At 45.3% G+C, this 25061-nt stretch overlaps 1 protein-coding gene across 3 annotated transcripts in view; it reads right to left on the bottom strand.

Moving 5' to 3' along the window:
* ccdc149a (coiled-coil domain containing 149a) overlaps positions 1–25061 on the bottom strand; it is a 227162-nt gene that overhangs the window by 32251 nt on the left and 169850 nt on the right. For 2 of the 3 annotated variants that reach the window (XM_070863485.1, XM_070863499.1), the window contains one exon: positions 14220–14321. The exons of the other annotated variant lie outside the window; for it this stretch is intronic. In XM_070863485.1, the coding sequence (XP_070719586.1) occupies positions 14220–14321 (102 nt within the window). The remainder of the gene's footprint in view (positions 1–14219; positions 14322–25061) is intronic. 3 annotated transcript variants of the gene reach the window in all.

Below are 25061 nucleotides of genomic sequence, written 5' to 3'. Positions count from 1 at the left end.
GATTTAACACGTTCCCTAATTTCCCTTGTTAGCCACGGTTGAGCCACCTTTCCTTTTTTATTCTTACGCCACACAGGGATGTACAATTGTTGTCGTTCATCCATGTGATCTTTAAATATCTGCCATTGCCTATCTACCGTCAACCCTTCAAGTATCATTCTCCAGTCTATCCTAGCCAATTCACGTCTCATACCGTCGAAGTTTCCTTTCTTTAAGTTCAAGACCCTAGTCTCTGAACGAACTGTGTCATTTTCCATTTTAATGAAGAATTCTACCATATTAAGGTCACTCTTCCCCAAGGAGCCCGCATGACCAGATTGCTAATTAATCCTCTCTCGTTACACAAGACCCAGTCTAGGATGGCCTGTTCTAGTTGGTTCCTCTACATATTGGTCTAGAAAACCATCCCTTATACAGTCCAGGAAATCCTCCTCCATAGTATTGCTGCCAGTTTGGTTAGCCCAATCAATATGCAGATTAAAGTCACCCATGATAACTGCTGTACCTTTATTGCACACGTTCCTAATTTCCTGTTTGATGCCATCCCCAACCTCCCTACTACTATTTGGTGATCTGTACACAACTCCCACTAATGTTTTTTGCCCTTTGGTGTTTCGCAGCTCTATCCATATAGATTCCACATCATCCACGCTAATGTCCTTCCTTACTAGTGCATTAATCTCCTCTTTAACTAGTAACGCTACCCCACCTCCTTTTCCTTCTTGTCTGTCCTTCCTGGATATTGAATACCCCTGGATTTTGAGTTCCCAGCCTTGGTTACCTTGGAGCCATGTCTCCATAATCCCAATTACATCATATCCGTTAACAGCTATCTGCGCAGTCAATTCATCCACCTTATTACGAATGCTCCTCGCATTAAGACTCAGAGCCTTTAGGCTAGTTTTTTTAAAAACAGTCTTTGTCCTTTTAGAATTATATTGTAATGTGGCCCTTTTTGATTTTTGCCCTTGATTTCTCTGCCCTCCACTCTTTTCTCCTTCCTATCTTTTGCTTCTGCCCCCTTTTTACTTCCCTCTGCCTCCCTGCATAGATTCCCATCCCCCTGCCTTTTTAGTTTAAACCCTCTCCAATACTCTAACTAGGACATCAGTTCCGGTCCTACCCAGGTGCAGACCGTCCGGTTTGTACAGGTCCCACCTCCCCCAGAACAGGTTCCAATGTCCGAGGAATTTGAATCCCACCCCCTTGCACCATTCCTCAAGCCACGTATTTAGCGAAGCTAAGTGGAAGGCAGACTGATTAATTGTTTGCTAGCTCAGACTTGAAACAATGTTTATTGGAATTTTGTCTGATCAGACATCTACTTTACAATTTGCTCATATCTTCCCTTATTTGGTGATAATTGCTCTAAACAATGCTGCAAAGACTATTGGAAACAGCAGCCATAGCTTCAATTTAAAAATCCCAGTGTGCTGCCCTTACTACAAGTATATGAAAACATACAATTTAATATGTTTCATATCATGGTGCAGGACAGATGCATCAGTTTATATCAACAATTTGGAAAATAACAAAATTCTCACTGGTCAAAATTGTAACATGGTGCAAAATTGCATTCGTTCTTGGAATGTGCACAATGCTGGCAAGGGTCATTCTTCCAGTGTACCGGCCAATATCTATCCCTCAACCAATATCACTACAACCAGATTATTTGGTCATTGTCTCATTGCGGTTTGTGGTACCTTGATGTGGGCAAATTGGCTGCCTTGTTTCCCTACATTACAACAGTAACTTCAAAAGTACTTAATTGACTGTAAAACACTTTGGAATGTCCAGAGGTCATGAAAAACACTATACAAATGCTAGTCTTTCTCTTTTTGTAATCAAATACAAGCTGAAATGGATAATAGGTGGACAATAGTGGATTGATTTGTCACATTGCTTGTGCAACATCCAATTCTGGATGAGCAGACAGTTCCTCCACTAAATATAGGGAAGAGTGAAGCCGTTGTCTTCGGTGGCCGCCACAAACTCCATTCCCGAGCCACCGACTACCTGGTCACTATCTGAGGCTAAAATAGATCGTTCGCAACCTTGGCGTCCTATTCAACCCCATGATGAACTTCCAACCACATATCCGCTCCATCAAGACCATCTACCTCGACCTCTGTAACATCACCCATCTCTGCCCCTGCCTTCGCTTATCTGCTGGTGAAACCCTCATCCATGCCTTTGTTACTTCTAGATTTGTTTGACTATTATATTGCTCTCCTGGCCTTGCCCTCCCTAATTCTGTAACCTCCTCCAGCCCTACAAGACTCTCAGTTCTCTGTGCTCCTCCAATTTTGGCCTCTTCCGCTTCCCCGATTTTAATCACTCTGTCTTCAGCTGCCTGTGTTCTAGACTCTGAAATCCCTCCCGAAGCCACTCCACCTCCCTCTCCTCCGATGACACTCCTTAAAACCTACCTCTTTCCCTATCCTAATATCTCCTTATGTGGCACAGTGTCAAATTTTGTTCATTAACACTCTCATTTGATAACGGCGGCTTCGGTCTTCCCAATATTTAGTTGGAGGAACTGACTGCTCATCCAGGATTGGATGTCGGACAAACAATATGCCAAATCAGCCCAGTATTGTTCACCTAGTGTCCATTTCAGTGCATTTGATTGCAAAGTAAGAAAGACTTGCATTTATGAAGCACCTTGGGACTTTACTACATTATAGGCACTATATAAATGCAAGTTGTTGTTGTTTTCAGCACTATGAAGAATATATAATTAACTGTTGAGAAACATGAATCGTGATGTTGCTAATCCAACATTTCAGTAACAAACATTTATCTTGACTTAGTAATCATGTCTAATCTACGCTGATATAATCAAAGAGCTAGAAAAGCTTGATGAGCAAGCTCTGTATTACTTATCACAATTGGTAACTTCAGTATTCTAACCAGTCATGAGTGGAATGCAATCAGGGGGATGACTCATCAGGGGAGGGCAGCAGCAGCCAAGTTCATGGCACCGTGGGTGGCTCTGCTGCACAGGAGGGCAGGAAAAAGAATGGGAGAGCGATAGTGATAGGGAATTCAATTGTAAGGGGAATAGATAGGTGTTTCTGCGGCCGCAACCGAGACTCCAGGATGGTATGTTGCCTCCCTGGTGCAAGGGTCAAGGATGTCTCGGAGTGGGTGCAGAACATTCTGAAAAGGGAGGGTGAACAGCCAATTGTCGTGGTGCACATTGGTACCAACGATGTAGGTAAAAAAAGGGATGAGGTCCTATGAGACGAATTTAAGGAGCTAGGAGCTAAATTAAAATGTAGAACCTCAAAAGTAGTAATCTCTGAATTGCTACCAGTGCCACGTGCGAGTCAGAGTAGGAATCGCAGGATAGCTCAGATGAATACGTGGCTTGAGCAGTGGTGCAGCAGGGAGGGATTCAAATTCCTGGGGCATTGGAACCGGTTCTGGGGGAGGTGGGACCAGTACAAACCGAATGGTCTGCACCTGGGCAGGACTGGAACCAATATCCCAGGGGGAGTGTTTGCTTGTGCTGTTCGGGAGGAGTTAAACGAATATGGCAAGGGGACGGGAACCAATGCAGGGAGACAGAGGGAAACAAAATGGAGACAGAAGCAAAAGACAGAAAGGAGATGAGTAAAAGTGGAGGGCAGAGAAACCCAAGGCAAAAAACAAAAAGGGCCACTGTACAGCAAAATTCTAATGGGTCAAAGTGTAATAAAAAGGCAAGCATGAAAGCTCGGTGCCTCAATGCAAGCAGTATTTGGAACCCAGGAGAGGGCTCTGAGCTAGTTAGAGTGGGTGAGATCTCAGATGAACAGGACCCCAAGAAAGAATGCAAAAGGCAGGAGGCAACAGAGCTGAGTACTGGGGTAAGTGTAAACCACAAAGTGATAGGAAGGGACAATATGTATGAATATAAAAGGGGCTGCAGGAGGGGTCAAAACTAAAAATCATGGTTTAAAAACTAGTATTAAAACACTCTACCTAAACGCACGCAGCATTCGAAATAAAGTAAATGAGTTGACGGCACAAATCATTACAAATGGGTATGATTTGGTGGCCATTACAGAAATGTGGTTGCAGGGTGGCCAAGACTGGGAATTAAACATACAGGGGTATCTGACAATTCGGAAAGATAGACAAGAAGGGAAAGGAGGTGGGGTAGCTCTGTTAATAAAGGATGATATCAGGGCAGTTGTGAGAGACGATATTGGCTCTAATGAACAAAATGTTGAATCATTGTGGGTGAAGATTAGAAATAGTAAGGGGAAAACGTCACTGGTGGGTGCAGTTTATAGGCCCCCAAATAATAACTTCACGGTGGGGCGGGCAATAATCAAGGGAATAATGGAGGCATGTGAAAAAGGAACGGCAGTAATCATGGGGGATTTTAACCTACATATCGATTGGTCAAATCAAATCGCACGGGGTAGCCTTGAGGAGGAATTCATAGAATGCATACGGGATTGTTTCTTAGAACAGTATGTTACAGAACCTACAAGGGAGCAAGCTATCTTAGATCTGGTCCTGTGTAATGAGACAGGAATAATAAACGATCTCCTAGTAAAAGATCCTCTTGGAATGAGTGATCACAGTATGGTTGATTTTGTAATACAGATTGAGGGTGAGGAAATAGTGTCTCAAATGAGCGTACTATGCTTAAACAAAGGGGACTACAGTGGGATGAGGGCAGAATTGGCTAAAGTAGACTAGAAACACAGACTAAACGGTAGCACAATTGAAGAACAGAGGAGGACTTTTAAGGAGTTCTTTCATAGTGCTCAACAAAAATATATTCCAGTGAAAAAGAAGGGCGGTAAGAGAAGGGATAACCAGCCGTGGATAAACAAGGAAATAAAGGAGAGTATCAAATTAAAAACCAATGCTTATAAGGTGGCCAAGGTTAGTGGGAAACTAGAAGATTGGGAAAATTTTAAACGACAGCAAAGAATGACTAAGAAAGCAATAAAGAAAGGAAAGATAGATTACGAAAGTAAACTTGCGCAAAACATAAAAACAGATAGTAAAAGCTTTGACCGATATATAAAACGGAAAAGAGTAACTAAAGTAAATGTTGGTCCCTTAGAAGATGAGAAGGGGGATTTAATAATGGGAAATGTGGAAATGGCTGAGACCTTAAACAATTATTTTGCTTCGGTCTTCACAGTGGAAGACACAAAAACCATGCCAAAAATTGCTGGTCACAGGAATGTGGGAAGGGAGGACCTTGAGACAATCACTATCACTAGGGGGGTAGTGCTGGACAGGCTAATGGGACTCAAGGTAGACAAGTCCCCTGGTCCTGATGAAATGCATCCCAGGGTATTAAAAGAGATGGCAGAAGTTATAACAGATGCATTCGTTATAATCTACCAAAATTCTCTGGACTCTGGGGAGGTACCAGCGGATTGGAAAGCAGCTAATGTAACGCCTCTGTTTAAAAAAGGGGGCAGACAAAAGGCAGGTAACTTTCGGCCGGTTAGTTTAACATCTGTAGTGGGGAAAATGCTTCAAGCTATCATTAAGGAAGAAATAGTGGGACATCTAGATAGGAATAGTGCAATCAAGCAGATGCAACATGGATTCATGAAGGGGAAATCATGTTTAACTAATTTACTGGAATTCTTTGAGGATATAACGAGCATGGTGGATAGAGGTGTACCGATGGATGTGGTGTATTTAGATTTCCAAAAGGCATTCGATAAGGTGCCACACAAAAGGTTACTGCAGAAGATAAAGGTACGCGGAGTCAGAGGAAATGTATTAGCATGGATAGAGAATTGGCTGGCTAACAGAAAGCAGAGAGTCGGGATAAATGGGTATTTTTCGGGTTGGAAATCGGTGGTTAGTGGTGTGCCACAGGGATCGGTGCTGGGACCACAACTGTTTACAATATACATAGATGACCTGGAAGAGGGGACAGATTGCAGTGTAACAAAATTTGCAGATGACACAAAGATTAGTGGGAATGCGGGTTGTGTAGAGGACACAGAGAGGCTGCAAAGAGATTTAGATAGGTTAAGCGAATGGGCTAAGGTTTGGCAGATGGAATACAATGTCGGAAAATGTGAGGTCATCCACCTTGAAAAAAAAAAACAGTAAAAGAGAATATTATTTGAATGGGGAGAAATTACAACATGCTGCGGTGCAGAGGGACCTGGGGGTCCTTGTGCATGAATCCCAAGAAGTTAGTTTGCAGATGCAGCAGGTAATCAGGAAGGCGAATGGAATGTTGGCCTTCATTGCAAGAGGGATGGAGTACAAAAGCAGGGAGGTCCTGCTGCAACTGTACAGGGTATTGGTGGAGTACTGCGTGCAGTTTTGGTCACCTTACTTAAGGAAGGATATACTAGCTTTGGAGGGGGTACAGAGACGATTCACTCGGCTGATTCCGGAGATGAGGGGTTACCTTATGTTGATAGATTGAGTAGACTGGGTCTTTACTCGTTGGAGTTCAGAAGGATGAGGGGTGATCTTATAAAAACATTTAAAATAATAAAAGGGAGAGACAAGATAGAGGCAGAGAGTTTGTTTCCACTGGTCGGGGAGACTAGAACTAGGGGGCACAGCCTCAAAATATGGGGGAGCCAATTTAAAACCGAGTTGAGAAGGAATTTCTTCTCCCAGAGGGTTGTGAATCTGTGGAATTCTCTGCCAAGGAAGCAGTTGGAGCTAGCTCATTGAATGTATTCAAATCACAGATAGATTTTTAACCAATAACGTAATTAAGGGTTACGGGGAGCGGGCGGGTAAGTGAAACTGAGTTCACGGCCAGATCAGACATGATCTTGTTGGAATGACGAAGCAGGCTCGAGGGGCTAGATGGCCTACTCCTGTTCCTAATTCTTATGTTCTTATGTTCTTAGAAACATAGAAACATAGAAAATAGGTGCAGGAGTAGGCCATTCGGCCCTTCTAGCCTGCACCGCCATTCAATGAGTTCATGGCTGAACATGCAACCTTAGTACCCCCTTCCCGCTTTCTCGCCATACCCCTTGATCCCCCTAGTAGTAAGGACTTCATCTAACTCCCTTTTGAATATATTTAGTGAATTGGCCTCAACAACTTTCTGTGGTAGAGAATTCCACAGGTTCACCACTCTCTGGGTGAAGAAGTTTCTCCGCATCTCGGTCCTAAATGGCTTACCCCTCATCCTTCGACTGTGACCCCTGGTTCTGGACTTCCCCAACATTGGGAACATTCTTCCTGCATCTAACCTGTCTAAACCTGTCAGAATTTTAAACGTTTCTATGAGGTCCCCTCTCATTCTTCTGAACTCCAGTGAATACAAGCCCAATTGATCAAGTCTTTCTTGATAGGTCAGTCCCACCATCCCGGGAATCAGTCTGGTGAACCTTCGCTGCACTCCCTCAATAGTAAGAATGTCCTTCCTCAAGTTAGGAGACCAAAACTGTACACAATACTCCAGGTGTGGCCTCACCAAGGCCCTGTACAACTGTAGCAGGCTGCAGAGAACAGCCAGTTATTGAATTTATACAACACCTAATCATATCCTCAGGACGTTTGAAAATACTTCAAAACCAATGAATTATTTTTGAAATTTAGTCATGGTTATTAAGGCAAATGAGAAGAGCAAACTCTCATAATTAGCAAATGAGATTAATGAACAGTTAATCTAATTTTGATGGCGATGTAACATTTATCCTTGTTACAGTCATCTCTGTTTGCCCCATGTGTTACATAGAAACATAGAAAATAGGTGCAGGAGTAGGCCATTCGGCCCTTCTAGCCTGCACCGCCATTCAATGAGTTCATGGCTGAACATGCAACTTCAGTACCCCATTCCTGCTTTCTCACCATACCCCTTGATTCCCCTAGTAGTAAGGACTTCATCTAACTCCTTTTTGAATATATTTAGTGAATTGGCCTCAACAACTTTCTGTGGTAGAGAATTCCACAGGTTCACCACTCTCTGGGTGAAGAAATTCCTCCTCATCTCGGTCCTAAATGGCTTCCCCCTTATCCTTAGACTGTGACCCCTGGTTCTGGACTTCCCCAACATTGGGAACATTCTTCCTGCATCTAACCTGTCCAACCCCGTCAGAATTTTAAACGTTTCTATGAGGTCCCCTCTCATTCTTCTGAACTCCAGTGAATACAAGCCCAGTTGATCCAGTCTTTCTTGATAGGTCAGTCCCGCCATCCCGGGAATCAGTCTGGTGAACCTTCGCTGCACTCCCTCAATAGCAAGAATGTCCTTCCTCAGGTTAGGAGACCAAAACTGTACACAATACTCCAGGTGTGGCCTCACCAAGGCCCTGTACAATTGTAGCAACACCTCCCTGCCCTTGTACTCAAATCCCCTCGCTATGAAGGCCAACATGCCATTTGCTTTCTTAACCGCCTGCTGTACCTGCATGCCAACCTTCAATGACTGATGTACCATGACACCCAGGTCTCTTTGCACCTGCCCTTTTCCTAATCTGTCACCATTCAGATAATAGTCTGTCTCTCTGTTTTTACCACCAAAGTGGATAACCTCACATTTATCCACATTATACTTCATCTGCCATGCATTTGCCCACTCACCTAACCTATCCAAGTCGCTCTGCAGCCTCATAGAATCCTCCTTGCAGCTCACACTGCCACCCAACTTAGTGTCATCCGCAAATTTGGAGACACTACATTTAATCCCCTCGTCTAAATCATTAATGTACAGTGTAAACAGCTGGGGCCCCAGCACAGAACCTTGCGGTACCCCACTAGTCACTGCCTGCCATTCTGAAAAGTCCCCATTTACTCCTACTCTTTGCTTCCTGTCTGACAACCAGTTCTCAATCCATGTCAGCACACTACCCCCAATCCCATGTGCTTTAACTTTGCACATTAATCTCTTGTGTGGGACCTTGTCGAAAGCCTTCTGAAAGTCCAAATATACCACATCAACTGGTTCTCCCTTGTCCACTCTACTGGAAACATCCTCAAAAAATTCCAGAAGATTTGTCAAGCATGATTTCCCTTTCACAAATCCATGCTGACTTGGACCTATCATATTACCTCTTTCCAAATGCACTGCGATGACATCCTTAATAATTGATTCCATCATTTTACCCACTACCGATGTCAGGCTGACCGGTCTGTAATTCCCTGTTTTCTCTCTCCCTCCTTTTTTAAAAAGTGGGGTTACATTGGCTACCCTCCACTCCATAGGAACTGATCCAGAGTCAATGGAATGTTGGAAAATGACTGTCAATGCATCCACTATTTCCAAGGCCACCTCCTTAAGTACTCTGGGATGCAGTCCATCAGGCCCTGGGGATACCACATAATACTGTAGTTTGTTATCGATTTGTTTCTGCTCCAATATTAAAGATTTTATGAGGCAACACCTTGCTTCTGTGCTGATATTTACATCGTATTCACAATTCCACAGAGAAAAACTCATCCATCCCGGATTGTACATAAATTGCTCTCAGAATGCACATAAAATTTTGCACTGAATAAGTGTAAGAAAAAGATCAGTTTTTAAGAGAAGGACAGAATGGGGCAAAGAGTACCAATTGTCTGACAGTTTATTTCAAATGAATGTATTGTTTGGAATAAAACTTCAGTGAGGGAGGAAGCATTACATTATAGAACAGAGAAACCAAGAGTTTTTGTTCTGTTTCTCCATAAAGACGTCTGTATTATTAGTGTTACTCTGCAAAATGTTACATCAACCATAGCATTTTTTTCAGTCTAATGTCCCTTTTGAATTAAACTTTCAAAATATTAATGACAATAGTCATAATAACAAAAGCTTGTATTTATATTGTGCTTTTAACATTATGAAATGACCCAAGGTGCTTCACAGGAGTTTTATGAGACAAAATATTTGGCAGAGCCACATAAGGAGAAATTAGGGCAGGTGACCAAAAGCTTGGTCAAAGAGGTAGATTTTAAGGAGCGTCTCATAGGAGGAAAGAGATGTAGAGAGGCAGAGGGGTTTCGGCAGGCAATTCCAGACCGAAAGGCCTTGGCAACAGAAGGCATGGCCACCAATGGTTGAGCGATTATAAATCAGGGATGCACAAGAGGGCTGAATTAGAGGAGCGTAGACATCTCGAGAGATTGTGGGGCTGGAGGTGATTCCAGAGATAGGGAGGGGCAAGGCCCTGGAGGGATTTGTAAACATGGATGCGAAGATTGAAATCGAGGCATTGCTTAACCGGGAGCCAATGTAAGTCAGCGAGCACAGGGGTGATGTGTGAGCGGGACTTGGTGCGAGTTAGGACACGGGCAGCTGAGTTTTTGATCACCTCAAGTTTACATAGGGTAGAATGTGGGAGGCCGGTCAGGACTGCATTGGAATAGACAAGTCTAGAGCCAACAATGGTATGGATGAGGGTTTCAGCAGCAGATAAGCTGAAGCAAGGGCGGAGACGGGCGATGTTACGGAGGTGGAAATAGGCGGTCTTAGTTATGCTGCGGATATGTGGTCGAAAGCTCATTTCGCAGTCAAATATGACACCAAGGTTTCGAACAGTGTGGTTCAGGCTCAGACAGAAGTTGGGGAGAGGGATGGAGTCATTGGCAAGGGAACGGAGTTTGTGGAGGGGACTGGTAACAATGGCTTCAGTCTTCTCAATATTTAATTGGAGAAAATTTCTGCTCATCCAGAACTGGATGTTGGACAAGGAGTCTGACAATTTAGAGACCGTGGAGGGGTTGAGAGAAATGGTGGTGAGGTAGAGCTGAGTGTCATCACCGTACATGTGGAAACTGACAGTGTTTTTGGATGATGTCACCAAGGGGCAACACATAGATGAGAAATAGGTAGGAGCCAAGGATAGATCCTTGGGGGACACCAGAGGTAACGATGCGGGAGTGGGAAGAGAAGCCGTTGCAGGTGATTCTCTGGCTATGATTCGATAGATAAGAATGGAACCAGGCGACTGCAGTCGCACCCAGCTGGACGAGGGTGGAGAGGTGTTGGAGAAGGATAGAGTGGTCAACTGTGTCAAAGGCTGCTAACAAGTCAAGAAGGACGAGGAGCGATAGTTTGCCTTTGTCACAATCACAAAGGATGTCATTTGTGACGTTAATGTGATATTCTAGGATCATCTTCCATTTTAAAAAATGTTTTAAAAACTGAGGTAGATTTTATTTTCATGATTTAAGGTTTGGCCTCAGCACAGCTGGAGTACTGCGTACAGTTTGGGTTTCCTTATTTAAAGGAGGGATATACTTACATTGGAGGCATTTCAAAGAAGGTTCACGAGGTTGATTCCTGAGAGGAAGGGGTTGTCTTATGAAGAAAGGTTGAACAGGTTGGGCCTATACTCATTGGAGTTTAGAATGATGAGAGATGATCTTATTGAAACGTGTAAGATTCTGAGGGGGCTTGACCGGGTAGATGCAGAGATTGGGTCGACCAGGCCTGTATTCACTAGAGTTTAGAGACTAACATAGTTCTTTTTGTTTTCATACCCCTAATAATATTATTGTCGTGTCAATGCTATAAGAGAATAAAATTTTGCCTGTTGTCACCGCTAAATGATCTCACCTAATAAGGACCAATAGGTTAGATACGGTTGAGTGAGTGGGCAAACACATGGCAGATGCAGTATAACGTGGATAAATGTGAAGTTATCCACTTTGGTAGGAAAAACATAAGGATAAAGTATTATTTAAATGGTGATGGCTTGGAAAGTGTCGATGTAGAGAGGGACCTGGGTGTCCTTGTACACCAGTCGTTGAAAGCAAACATGCAGGTGCAGCAAGCAGTTAGGAAGGCAAATGGTATGGAGAGAAGGCAGGAAAGGGGTACTGAGGTGAATGATCAGCCATGATCTTATTGAATGGTGGTGCAGGCTCGAAGGGCCGAATGGCCTACTCCTGCATCTTTTTTCTATGTTTCTATGTCAGCCTTCATTGCAAGAGGATTTGAATATAGGAGCAAGGATGTCTTACTGCAATTATACAGGGCCTTGGTGAGTCCGCACCTGGAGTACCGTGTGCAGTTTTGGTCTCCTTACCCAAAAAAGGATGTGCTTACCATAGAGGGAGTGCAGCGAAGGTTCACCAGACTGATTCCTGGGATGATAGGACTGTCATAAGAGGAGAGATTGAGTCGCCGGGGCCTGTATTCACTAGAGTTTAGAAGAATGAAAGGGGATCTCATTGAAACGTATAAAATTCTGACTGGGTTGGATAGACTGGATGCGGGGAGGATGTTTCCCCGGCTGGAAAGTCTAGAACAAGGGGTCACAGTCTCAGGATACGGGGTAGGAAATTTAGAACCGAGATGAGGAGAAATGTTTTCCACGGAAGATGGTGAACCTGTGGAATTCTCTACCACAGAAGGCTGTGGATGTCAAGTCACTGAATATATTTAAGAGGGAGAAAGATAGATTTCTAGATACAAAAGACATCAAGGGGTATGGGGAAAAAGCGGGAATATGGCATTTAGATAGAGGATCAGCCATGATCATATTGAATGGCGGTGCAGACTCGAAGGGCCGAATGGCCTACTACTGCTCCTATTTTCTATGTTTCGAATACAGTGGCTTTACCCGTCAAATTATTTTTGGCAGTATTAGCAGATTAAATACTTAGGGCGGATTTTCAGCGACCGAGAAAAGTTTGCGCCTCAGTCAGCAAAATTCAAGAGCTGGTCTGAGTGTGGGGCGGTGCGCTAAGGGAGGCTTTACACACTTCTTTTAGGGCGCAAGGCCAGCGGAGTAACTGAAAAGACGTTGTTAAAGAGCCCGCCTCGGAGTGCATCAAGAGAGGCTTCTGTGGCAAAAAAAAATCTCAACTAAAAACATAACAAACATTCCCAATACCTTAAACACCCCACAATAAGCTACATCACAAAAATAAAAGTAAACAAAATAATCAAACTTAACCTCTTTCACCAATTCCATCACTCACCATTGCCGGGACAGATCTGTCCGCCTGTTTTCCCCAGACAGTCTCACCACGGCGCGCTTTAGGATCAGCGCACAACAAATTTCAACATGCAGTAAACCGGCAGCGATGCACGCTGGCTCAATGCTCCCGGGCGGTGCTGCTCTGTGCCCCCACAAAACCGACAACAAATTTGCCATCGGGGCACTGGAAGTCGGCCGTCTGCCCGGAAAGCTTTTCGGCCGCCATTACCGCCCCTCCGTGACACCAACAGAGGTGGCAACATAACGAAAGTCCAGCCCATAGAATCTATAGCACAGAAACAAGGCATTCGGCTCAACTGATCTATGCCAGTTTTTATACTCCACTCGCACCTCCTCCCACTCTAATTACCTCTTCACATCTTGCCCCATATTCCTCTATCCCCTTCTCCCTCGTGTATGTATTAAGCCTCTCCCTAAATGCACTAATGCTATCTGCTTCAACCACCCCACGTGGCAGCGAGTTCCACATTCTCATTACTCTCAGTGTAGTGATAGAAATGAATGATGAATGTGTTTGTGTTACACTCCTAGTGTATTATTTTACTGAAGACATTGGCCACATTTTCAATTGGAAGCTTCCGACTTGCAAAAAAATCGACCAATTTACCTGCTGGTCCAGGTGCTTTGGCGACTTGCGGTCCTGGGCCTCTTCACAAGTGTCCCTGGGATCATGTGCGACAGCCCAACCAATGAAAGTAGGGGATTCCCATTCATACTTATGGTGAGTTCCATTTCTACGGAGCTGCCAAAAGTATGAATGGGTATACTCCCAAAGACACACAAACCCATTAAATAAATAAAAAAAACATTATAGTCAAAATTAATTAAAATGCAATTTCGTTAAATATTTTATACACGAATTAAATTTTTTTTGTTTTAATGCTTTAACAGGGGCTAAAAATAAACTTACCTTAAGGGACAGGGTTTTTAACATATAAATGAGTGACAACATTTTTTTTCTCTATTTTTTTTAAAACTCTTATGCTGGTAAAAGCTGCTTTTACCAGCATAAGAATTTCAAGGGCATTCGCTGGGCAGACATTGGAAAAATAGCCCAACTCTCCGCCCACAGAGACCCTTTTTCCGAGGATTCTTGACAGATCACAAGTTCCAGATTTCAGCGCATGCGCAGTGCGTGCCTAAACGCGAAACTTGCAGTGGCACCTCGTACACACTTGTAGGGGCCACAAATTCAGCCGCATTAATCCACTTAAATAAATGAGTTAATGCTTGTATGAAAAAAAAGCAAAGGAATGCCAGACAAAAGCATTAAGCACTCGTCCGCCTATATCATGAAGTAAATGGCAAGCTTTTTTTTCTTCAATTTTGTAGACTCACCATTCTGTTGCATTTGTTGCTCAATATCCACAAACATAGGCGACTTTGGTCTAAGCTCCACAGGTATGGCAGCATCATTTAACGTTATAGTCTCCTTCCCGCCTGTTGTCACAAAAGGATGCGGGAAGTGAAAAAAAATTGTTGCAATATAATTGCTCATAATGCAATGTTACAAATTATCATTTAGAATTATTTTCATATTTTTCAATCCAAGAGTGATGACAATCATCTATCCATTGTAGCACAAATAGAGATTTTAATTAAATGATGCACATGAGCACAGATCAAATAAGTTGCTCTAATGCAGGCTACCTAAAAATGTCAGAATATATTTTATTCCACATTTATTTAAATCAATTTTTAAACTACTCTACTACTATTTCACTGGCTAGGCAAGGAACAACCCAAATGTAATATTTAAGTGAATTTTCATTTAACAGCACTCAAAATGTATCTGAGCATGCTCATATTCTACAGTTCTCCAGGTCTGGAGTCACTTAGAATAATTTCAGATCTTAGACACTCTTCATTAGCACCTAGTGTTCCTGGATGATAACCCAACATTTCATCGTAATGCCTAAAAAGCACTAAGATATTAATATAAGCAGTCTGGAATGTGTTCAAATACTGTAACAGTTCTGTTAATTGAGGTAAATAGTATTAACTATTATAGAGAGGTAATTTTACAAGTTTGTGATCTAAGCACGGAGCTTTGCCCACTAGCATTACATATTGGGAATTTGGTTGTGTGCCTCGACAATTTTCCTACCAATAAAATGAACAGATGAAAAATCATGGGGGGAGAGGGCGCACTCCCAAATTCCAATATGCACTTTCAGGTTGTGATGTTCTACACCAGGAACAAATGTCTGTAAAATTATCCTATATGTCTGCATTATTTAGGGTTTGCATTATTTATTTCTCCATCTCCCCATCCTGCTTTGACTGTGTTGTGCTTTGGCCAGCTGGGAGGTTAGTCAGGCACAAGACTAGTTGGAGGGTGACCTTTTCCTTTCATGAGGAATCACTGGGTTCTCCTTGTCATCTTCTTTGTACAACTGAGGTCAGTGACTCACTGTGTGAAGAAATTATGGTTCTAGCACACAATACATTATTTTTTCATGATGTGCAAATCTGAAGATTATAATCTGGATTCATTTATACTGTTAAATGTACATTTTTTAATTCATTACTGTGATTATATAATGCCACTGATGAATTTTAATTTTAGTCCATTGCTTTTATATCATAGCTGCTGAAAAGATGTACCTAGTGTCAGGTTAAGTTAGGCCGGTGACATTTTGTATGTTAATAATAACATTATATAATTAAGGTTTATGCATGCCACGTCTCAATCAGTATAGTATAAGCAAAACCTACTCCCTAATCCCACTGAGATATTGTAGCTCAGACCTGTGGATAGCAAGGAAAGAGAAGAAATGGCCATTACTGCGAGAAAAATAATAGAGAAAAAGAAACTGATTAACTGTTAATGAAAATCACTTAATACATTTGATAATCTATTTAACATGTTTTTTTCACACAATTTCCACTAATGTTCAATTGACTTCATTAGCAGTATAATAATAGTTTATTCACAGTGCACTAACAGCACAGATTGACAAGTATACAAATGACTCAATTCAAGTTCTCAACAATCACAGTGTATACGGTGTGCAATGCTAATAAGAACATAAGAATTAGGAGCAGGAGTAGGCTGTACAGCCCCTTGAGCCTGCTCCGCCATTCAATAGGATCATGGCTGTTCATCGACCTCAACTCCATTTTCCCACCTGATTTACATATCCCTCGAGTCCCCTAGAGTCCAAAGATCTATCTATACCAGCCTTGAATATACTCAAAGATTCTTCCTCAGGTAGCCAGCCGATGGCTGCGCTGGTACACTGGAGGCGGTGTTGAACCTTGTTGTCGATGTCTGCCCTTGCTGATAATAGGCTCACAAGGTATGGAAAGTGGTCCACGTTGTCCAGGACTGCCCCATGGATCTTGATGACTGGGGGGCAGTGCTGTGTGACGGGGTCAGGTTGGTGGAGGACTTTGTCTTATGGATGTTTAGTGTAAGGCCCATGCTTTCGTATGCCATGGTGAAGATGTTGACAATGAGCTGGAGTTCAGCCTCTGAATGTGCGCAGACGCAAACGTCGTCTGCATACTGTACTTCAACGACTGAGGATGGGACGGTCTTGGATCTGGCCTGGAGGCGACGAAGGTTCCCACTGATTATATAGTTTAGTTCCACTCCAGCTTGTTGAGTGTGAGGGGGAGCATTGCAGCGAGGAAGATCGAGAAGAGGGTTGGCGCGATGACTCAGCCCTGCTTGACCCTGGTCCGGATGTTAATTGGGTCTGTGGTGGATCCGTTGGTCAGGATCACGGCTTGCATGTCATCGTGGAGAAGGCACAGCACGGTGACAAACTTTTGGGGGCAGCCGAAACGGGAGGAGGACGCTCCATAGTCCCTCACGGTTAACAGTGTCAAAGGCCTTTGTAAGTTCAAAGAAGGCCATGTACAAGGGTTGGTGCTGTTCCCTAGATTTCTCTTGCAGTTGTCGTGCCATAAAGATCATGTCCGTTGTACCCCGTAGTGGACGAAATCCGCACTGTGACTCCGGGAGGAGCTACTAAGTCACAAAGAGAAGACGGTTGAGAAGGATTCTAGAGATGACTTTCCCAATGGCTGGCAACAGGTAGATTCCTCTCAGGGAGAGTGTTCGAAGATCAGGCCCTCAAATTTGACACCAAGTTTATGGTCTACAGGGCCGTAGTGATACCTGCCCTCCTGTATGGCTTAGAGACTTGGACCATATACAGTAGACACCTCAAATCACTGGAGAAATACCACCAACGATGTCTCCGCAAGATCATGCAAATCCCCTGGGAGGACAGACGCACCGACGTCAGTGTTCTCAATCAGGCCAACATCCCCAGCATCGAAGCACTGACTACACTTGACCAGCTGCATTGGGTGGACCACATTGTTCGCATGCCCGACACAAGACTCCCAAAGCAAGCGCACTACTCGTAACTCCTACACAGCAAACGAGCCCCAGGTGGGCAGAGGAAACATTTCACGAACACCCTCAAAGCTTCCTTGATAAAGTGCAACATCCTCACCGACACCTTGGAGTCCCTGGCCAAAGACCAACCTAAGTGGAGGAAGAGCATCCGGGAGGGCGCTGAGCACTCTGAGTCTCGTCGCCGAGAGCATGCAGAAAACAAACGCAGGCAGTGGAAGGAGCGTGTAGCAAACCAGACTCCCCACCCACCCTTTCCTCCAACCACTGTCTGTCCCACCTGTGACAGAGACAGTAATTCCTGTATTGGACTGTACAGTCACCTGAGAACTCACTGAGTGAAAACAAGTCTTCCTCGATTTTGAAGGACTGCCAATGATGATGACTCAAAGACTCAACATACGGAGCCCTCTGGGGCAGAGAATTCCAAAGATTCACAGCCCTCTTAGTGAAGAAACTCCTCCTCATATTGGTCTTTAATGTTGGTCTTAAATCTCGGTCTAATGATGCAAGATCTACAATTAAAACAATGGCCTCTATATTACCCCACCACCAATGACAGGTGGGAGAGGGTTGGGGTGGAGGGGGTTTAAAGACTTAAATATGGGGAACACACTCGCCAGCTTTTTTTTTTACACCAGTGAATATCGTGATGGCCGAGTGTCCCACTGTGGAGAAGTGGAACACTTCATTAACATATATAAATCAGGCTCCCACCATGCAATTGGGAGCCTGATTTAAAATTCTCTGTAGATACACGGGTTTCTCAGGGGTCAGGAAACCCAGTAGTGAAAAGGAGCCTTGTCGAATTCTTCGACCATTTTTGACTTCTCCCGCACCCTCCCCACCTTTCCGTAAATATCGGCGCCAATGTTTTTGAATGCTCCAATCTTATTGTTTGTAAAATACATCATTGTATAGGAAGGTTGGGTGGGTTATCATGGAAAACAGAAGAATAGTCTTTATTCATTTATAGATCAGATAATTTTTCAAGTATTTGCCACATTTGTAAATATGCAAGAGTGCAATGATATCTGTTTTGTCGATTAAGTTGAGTTCTACAAATTTGTAGTCATTTGATGATCAATTTACATCTGATCTGGTGTTATTGTCATGACATCACCACAGTGCTGATAACTCACACAAATGTGCTGTAGGTGAGAACTGTTGCAATTTTCAAATGTGTAGTTGAATATTGCAAAGTGCTTCAAGCTGTCTTAAGCTGATCCAGGCCATACTGGAGTGATTCTGCATAACATGCAAATGGGCTGTAAAAGACTACAGTAAAATGTTCTCCATCCACATTGAAGTTATCCCCATAGGGAATTTGTCTGGATGAAAGCACAAAACAGAGCGCAGAAGCACAAAAAATAATCCACAGTAGTACCAGCATTAAAAAGCCCCAATGGCAATAATTTGAAAGATTCCCTGAAAAGTGCATTACCAGGATTGTAAATGACTCAGCTTACAATCGTTGCATCTAAAAGGAAACTCTGATCGCTGGCACTGGCTCTTCCTCCTCCTGATAGAGCTTCCAATCCCTACGAGCCTCACAGCACCAGTAGTAGCAGCAGGAAAGAATCCTGGCAACTAACGGCAGAAGAAGGAGAATAATCCAGCAAAACCCTTCGATCACTGAGAGAAGCACACAGGAATAGCTGCAGACTGGAATCTCTCAGCAAAGTGGCAGGCCCCAAGCAAATGAATGTACGGCCACCACCAAAACAGCCAGGTAAGTTCCCGCCTCCTACCCACCTGAACAGCATGTTAAAACCTTGCCCCCACCCCCACCCCCACGCCCCTGCAACAAATTGAGCAAAAAAATTAACCTTTGAATAAATCTTTTCCCCTCCACGGAGGACCTCCAAGGTCCCCCATTTCCAGTTGGGAGCATGATGATCCAACCCTCACCAGCACAGAGGAGCACTTGAGCATTGGACCTCTCCACTCTGCAAAAAAGCAGCAACTTGGACCCCCACCACCACCATTGAACCGCAGTTTGAATAAAGGCGCTTTCATTTCACCACAGTGCATACCCATTTTCAGACAGTCCCCCTCCACTGAATAATATGTTGACCTTAGACAACCCACAAGGTTGCCATGATTTCCACCCCACCTAAATCTCCTTCTTCCCATTATTTCTACCCCATTCGTCACCCCATTCCCAGCCCTTTGTCCTCTTTTCTCTTCGATATCACCACCAATGGGGGATAAAAGAGCACCGACCAGCGCGAGAGCGCACCGCCAGCGGGGCATAAAAGACAGAGCCCGGAGCAGCGCGAGAGCACACTGCCAGAGGGGGATAAAAGACAGAGCCCGGAGCAGCGCGAGAGCGCACTGCCAGAGGGGCATAAAAGACAGAGCCCGGAGCAGCGCGAGAGCGCACTGCCAGAGGGGCATAAAAGAGAGCCCGGAGCAGCGCGAGAGCACACTGCCAGAGGGGGATAAAAGACAGAGCCCGGAGCAGCGCGAGAGCGCACTGCCAGAGGGGGATAAAAGACAGAGCCCGGAGCAGCGCGAGAGCGCACTGCCAGAGGGGCATAAAAGACAGAGCCCGGAGCAGCGCGAGAGCGCACTGCCAGAGGGGGATAAGAGAGAGCCCGGAGCAGCGCGAGAGCACACTGCCAGAGGGGGATAAAAGAGAGCCCGGAGCAGCGCGAGAGCACACTGCCAGAGGGGGATAAAAGACAGAGCCCGGAGCAGCGCGAGAGCGCACTGCCAGAGGGGGATAAAAGAGAGCCCGGAGCAGCGCGGGAGCGCACTGCCAGAGGGGGATAAAAGACAGAGCCCGGAGCAGCGCGAGAGCACACTGCCAGAGGGGGATAAAAGAGAGCCCGGAGCAGCGCGAGAGCGCACTGCCAGAGGGGGATAAAAGAGAGCCCGGAGCAGCGCGAGAGCACACTGCCAGAGGGGGATAAAAGAGAGCCCGGAGCAGCGCGAGAGCACACTGCCAGAGGGGGATAAAAGACAGAGCCCGGAGCAGCGCGAGAGCGCACTGCCAGAGGGGGATAAAAGACAGAGCCCAGAGCAGCGCGAGAGCACACTGCCAGAGGGGGATAAAAGAGAGCCCGGAGCAGCGCGGGAGCGCACTGCCAGAGGGGGATAAAAGACAGAGCCCGGAGCAGCGCGAGAGCACACTGCCAGAGGGGGATAAAAGAGAGCCCAGAGCAGCGCGAGAGCGCACTGCCAGAGGGGGATAAAAGAGAGCCCGGAGCAGCGCGAGAGCACACTGCCAGAGGGGGATAAAAGAGAGCCCGGAGCAGCGCGAGAGCACACTGCCAGAGGGGGATAAAAGACAGAGCCCGGAGCAGCGCGAGAGCGCACTGCCAGAGGGGGATAAAAGACAGAGCCCGGAGCAGCGCGAGAGCACACTGCCAGAGGGGGATAAAAGACAGAGCCCGGAGCAGCGCGAGAGCGCACTGCCAGAGGGGGATAAAAGAGAGCCCGGAGCAGCGCGAGAGCACACTGCCAGAGGGGGATAAAAGACAGAGCCCGGAGCAGCGCGAGAGCGCACTGCCAGAGGGGAGATAAAAGATAGAGCCCGGAGCAGCGCGAGAGCACACTGCCAGAGGGGGATAAAAGACAGAGCCCGGAGCAGCGCGAGAGCACACTGCCAGAGGGGGATAAAAGACAGAGCCCGGAGCAGCGCGAGAGCGCACTGCCAGAGGGGGATAAAAGACAGAGCCCGGAGCAGCGCAAACGGACCTGTGAGGGGAGAGAAGTAAAGAGAAATCCAAGTATGATGTCACAAGAAAGCAGGTAAGTAATTGGTTGGTCAGTATTTCTCTTTTTTTTTCTAAACTTAGGCATTGGTTTAAATTAAGAGCCGGGATTAAAAACAAAACATTCAAAACTTGAAAACTTAATTAATTAAATAAAATACATTAGAGATGGCAGAGGAGGTGATGTGTTGCAGCTGCAACATGTGGGAACTGGTGGATAACAGTGTGATCCATGGCGACCACGTCTGCAGCAAGTGTTGGTTGCTCAAGGAACTTCGGCTCCGAGTTGATGAGCTGGAGGCCAAGCTTGAGACACTGCGACACATCAGCGGGGGATGGGGGAGAGTTACCTGGATGCTGAGTTCCAGGAGGAAGTCACACCCCTTAGGTTAAATAATTCAAATTTGGTCCGTGGTAAAGGACAGGGGGGTGTGACTACGAGTGAGGAAGGTATAAGGACTCAGGATGGAGTGATGGAGGAGCCTCGGCCCTTGCTCTTGTCCAACAGGTATGAGGTTCTGGTGGACGAGAGCACCAGAAGGCTTATCCCCTGGAGTGGATCTCACAATCCCTTGGGAGCACCTGTATATAAGGAGGCCTCACAGGCTGGAGAGGCACTCTGAGATCTGTAATAAAGGACTATGGTTACACTTACTTTGAGCTTGCAGTATCTAGTCTGACTCCTTATCCAAGATACAACAACTGGTGACGAGATACAGATGACGAACCCCAATGCAACAATGCAGAGAACTGTGGGCATCCTGGAGAAATTTTCGGAGGGAGATGATTGGGAAACCTTTGTGGAGCGACTTGACCAATACTTCGTGGCCAACGAGCTGTAAGGAGAAGGGAATGCTGCCAACGAAGGGTGATCCTCCTCACCGTTTGCGGGGCACCAACGTATGGCCTCATCAAAAACCTGCTCGCTCCAGCGAAGCCCACAGAGAAGTCGTACGATGAGTTGTGCACACTGGTCTGGGAGCATCTAAACCCGAAGGAAAGTGTTCTGATGGCGAGGTATCGGTTCTATACGTACAAGAGGTCTGAAGGCCAGGAAGTGGAGAGCAACGTCGCTAAACTAAGGCGCCTTGCAGGACATTGCAAATTTGAAAAACACTTGGAGCATATGCTCAGGGACTTCTTTGTACTTGGCACTGGCAAGAAGTAATACTTCGCAAACTTTTGACTGTTGAGACCCCAACCTTGAGTAAAGCCATAGCGATAGCCCAGGCGTTTATCTCCACCAGTGACAATACCAAACAAATTTACCAGCACACTAATGCTGCTGCAAGTACTGTGAACAAAGTAACGTTGTTTTCGAATCGAAATGTACATGGCAGGACTTTCACGCCTGTAGCTGCACCTCCGCAGATGACTCAGAGTCCATCAAGGGTGGTGAATACAAGGTAATTAACACCTTGTTGGCACTGCGGGGGTGATCATCGATTCCATTCAAGCTGTTTCAAAGGGTACGTTTTGCAAGGGTGTGGAATAATGGGTCACCTCCAACGTATGTGCAGGCGAGCTGCAAACCCTGCTAATTCTGCAAACCACCATGTTGCAGAGGAGGACAGATCCACAGTGGATCATGACAAACCAGAGCCTCATGGTATATGGGGTGTACACATTTACTACAAAGTGTCCCCGATAATGCTGAAGGTTGAATTAAATGGACTCCCGGTGTCCATGGAGCTGGACACGGGCGCAAGCCAGTCCATAATGAGTAAAAAGACTTACGATAAGTTGTGGTGCAACAAGGCCAGTCCTGACTCCCATTCATACTAAACTTAGAACCTATACAAAGGAATTGAATCCCGTAATTGGCAGTGCGACCGTAAAGGTCTCCTACAATGGAGCGGGCCACGATTTACCTCTCTAGGTGTGGCAGGAGCTGGCTGAGAAAGATACGCTGGAACTGGGATGACGTCAGAGCGCTTTCATCTGTTGATGACATGTCATGTGCCCAGGTCCTAAACAAGTTCCCCTCGCTGTTCGAACCAGGCATCGGGAAGTTCCAAGGAGCAAAAGTGCAGATCCATTTGATTCCGGGGCGCGACCCATCCATCACAAGGCGAGAGGGGTACCTTACATGATGAGAAGGTGGAGATCGAGCTGGACAAGCTGCAACGAGAGGGCATCATTTCGCCAATCGAATTCAATGAGTGGGCCAGTCCGATTGTTCCAGTCCTCAAGGGAGACGGCACCGTCAGAATCTGTGATTACAAAGTAACTATCAATCGTTTCTCACTGCAGGATCAATACTCACTACTAAAGGCAGACGACCTATTTGCAACGCTGGTGGGAGGGAAAACGTTCACGAAGCTGGACTTGACCTCGGCCTACATGACGCAGGAGCTGGAGGAATCTTCGAAAGGCCTCACCTGCATCAACACACACAAAGGTATTTTCGTTTACAACAGATGCCCGTTTGGGATTCGATCAGCCGTGGTGATATTCCAGAGGAACATGGAAAGCTTGCTGAAGTCAGTCCCGCGCACCGTGGTCTTCCAGGCCGACATCTTTGTTACAGGTCGGGACACCGTCGCGCACCTGCAGAACCTGGAGGAAGTTCTTAGTCGGCTTAATCATGTGAGGCTCAGGCTAAAACGCTCAAAGTACGTTTTCCTGGTGCCTGAAGTGGAGTTCCTGGGGAGAAGAATCGCGGCGGACGGCATCAGGCCCACCGATTCGAAGATGGAGGCAATCGAGAACGCACCAAAGACCACAGAACGTGACGGAGCCGCGGTCGTTTCTAGTATTCCTGAACTATTTTGGTAAATTCTTATCAGATCTTAGCACATTGTTAGAACCCTTGCACTCTTTACTGCGTAAAGGAAATGAATGGGTATGGGGTAAAAGTCAAGAAAATGCCTTTGAGTAAGTTAGGAAGTAGTTATGTTCAAACAAATTGCTTGTGTTGTACGATCCATGTAAACGTTTGGTACTAGCATGTGATGAGTCGTCGTACGGGGTCGGGTGTGTATTGCAACAAATCCCTGGCCCAAGACCGCTCAAAGTGGAGGAGAAGCATTTGAGAAGGTGCTGAACACTTCGAGTCTCTTTGCCGGGAGCAAGTGGAAGCCAAATGCAAGCAGCGGAAGGGGCGCACGACAACCCAAGCACCCCACTCACCCATCTCTTCAACCACCATCTGTCCCACCTGTTGGTCCCGCATTGCACTCATCAGTCACCTGAGAACTCATTCGAAGCAAGTCATCCTTGACTCCGAAGGACTGCCTAATTAGAAGAATCTCTGGATTACTATCTGAGCCATAAGCAAATTTGCATAGGGTAAATAAGATCAGAGAGATGAATGCGTGATACAAAGATTGGTGTGGGTGAAATGGGTTTTAATTCATGGGGCACTGGCACCAGGACTGGGATAAGAGGGAGCTGTTCGTTCGGGACAGGCTTCACTTGAACCAGGCTGGGGCCAGTGTCCCGGCGAATCGAATAATTGGGCTGTAGATAGGGCTTTAAACTAAATAGTGGGGGGAGGGATCAGGTGAGTGGAAATTTAAAAAGTCAAAGAGAAAGGAGAGGCAATAGTGCAGGATAGCAATAGGGGTAATGATAACAGGAAGGGACAGAGTGTATAAACATAAGAGTGTATCAGAAAGTGGGGTCAGAGTAGGGAAAAATGGTAAAAAGAAAAAATTAAAAGCTCTTTATCTGAATGCACGCAGCATTTGTAACAAGATAGATGAGTTGACGGCACCAATAGAAATAAATGGGTATGATCTGATAGCCATTACAGAGATATGGTTGCAAGATGACCAAGGCTGAGAACTGAATATTCAGGAATATTTGCCATTTTGACAGGATAGGCAGAAAGGAAAAGGAGGTGGAATAGCTCGGTTAATAAAGGATGAGATCAGTGCAGTAATGAAAAATGATATTGGCTCAGAAGATCAAGGTGTAGAATCAGTTTGGGTGGAGATAAAAAATAATAAGGGAAAGAAGTCATTGGTGGGAGTAGTCTATAGGCCCTGTAACAGTAGTTACACTGTAGGACAGAGTATAAATCAAGAAATCATGGAGGCTTATAAGAAAGGTACGGTAATAATCATGGGCGATTTAAAATTT

The sequence above is a fragment of the Pristiophorus japonicus genome, chromosome 2 (assembly GCF_044704955.1).
Source record: "Pristiophorus japonicus isolate sPriJap1 chromosome 2, sPriJap1.hap1, whole genome shotgun sequence".
NCBI classification, from domain to species: Eukaryota; Metazoa; Chordata; class Chondrichthyes; family Pristiophoridae; genus Pristiophorus; species Pristiophorus japonicus.
This window is presented reverse-complemented; position numbering and strand designations above follow the sequence as displayed.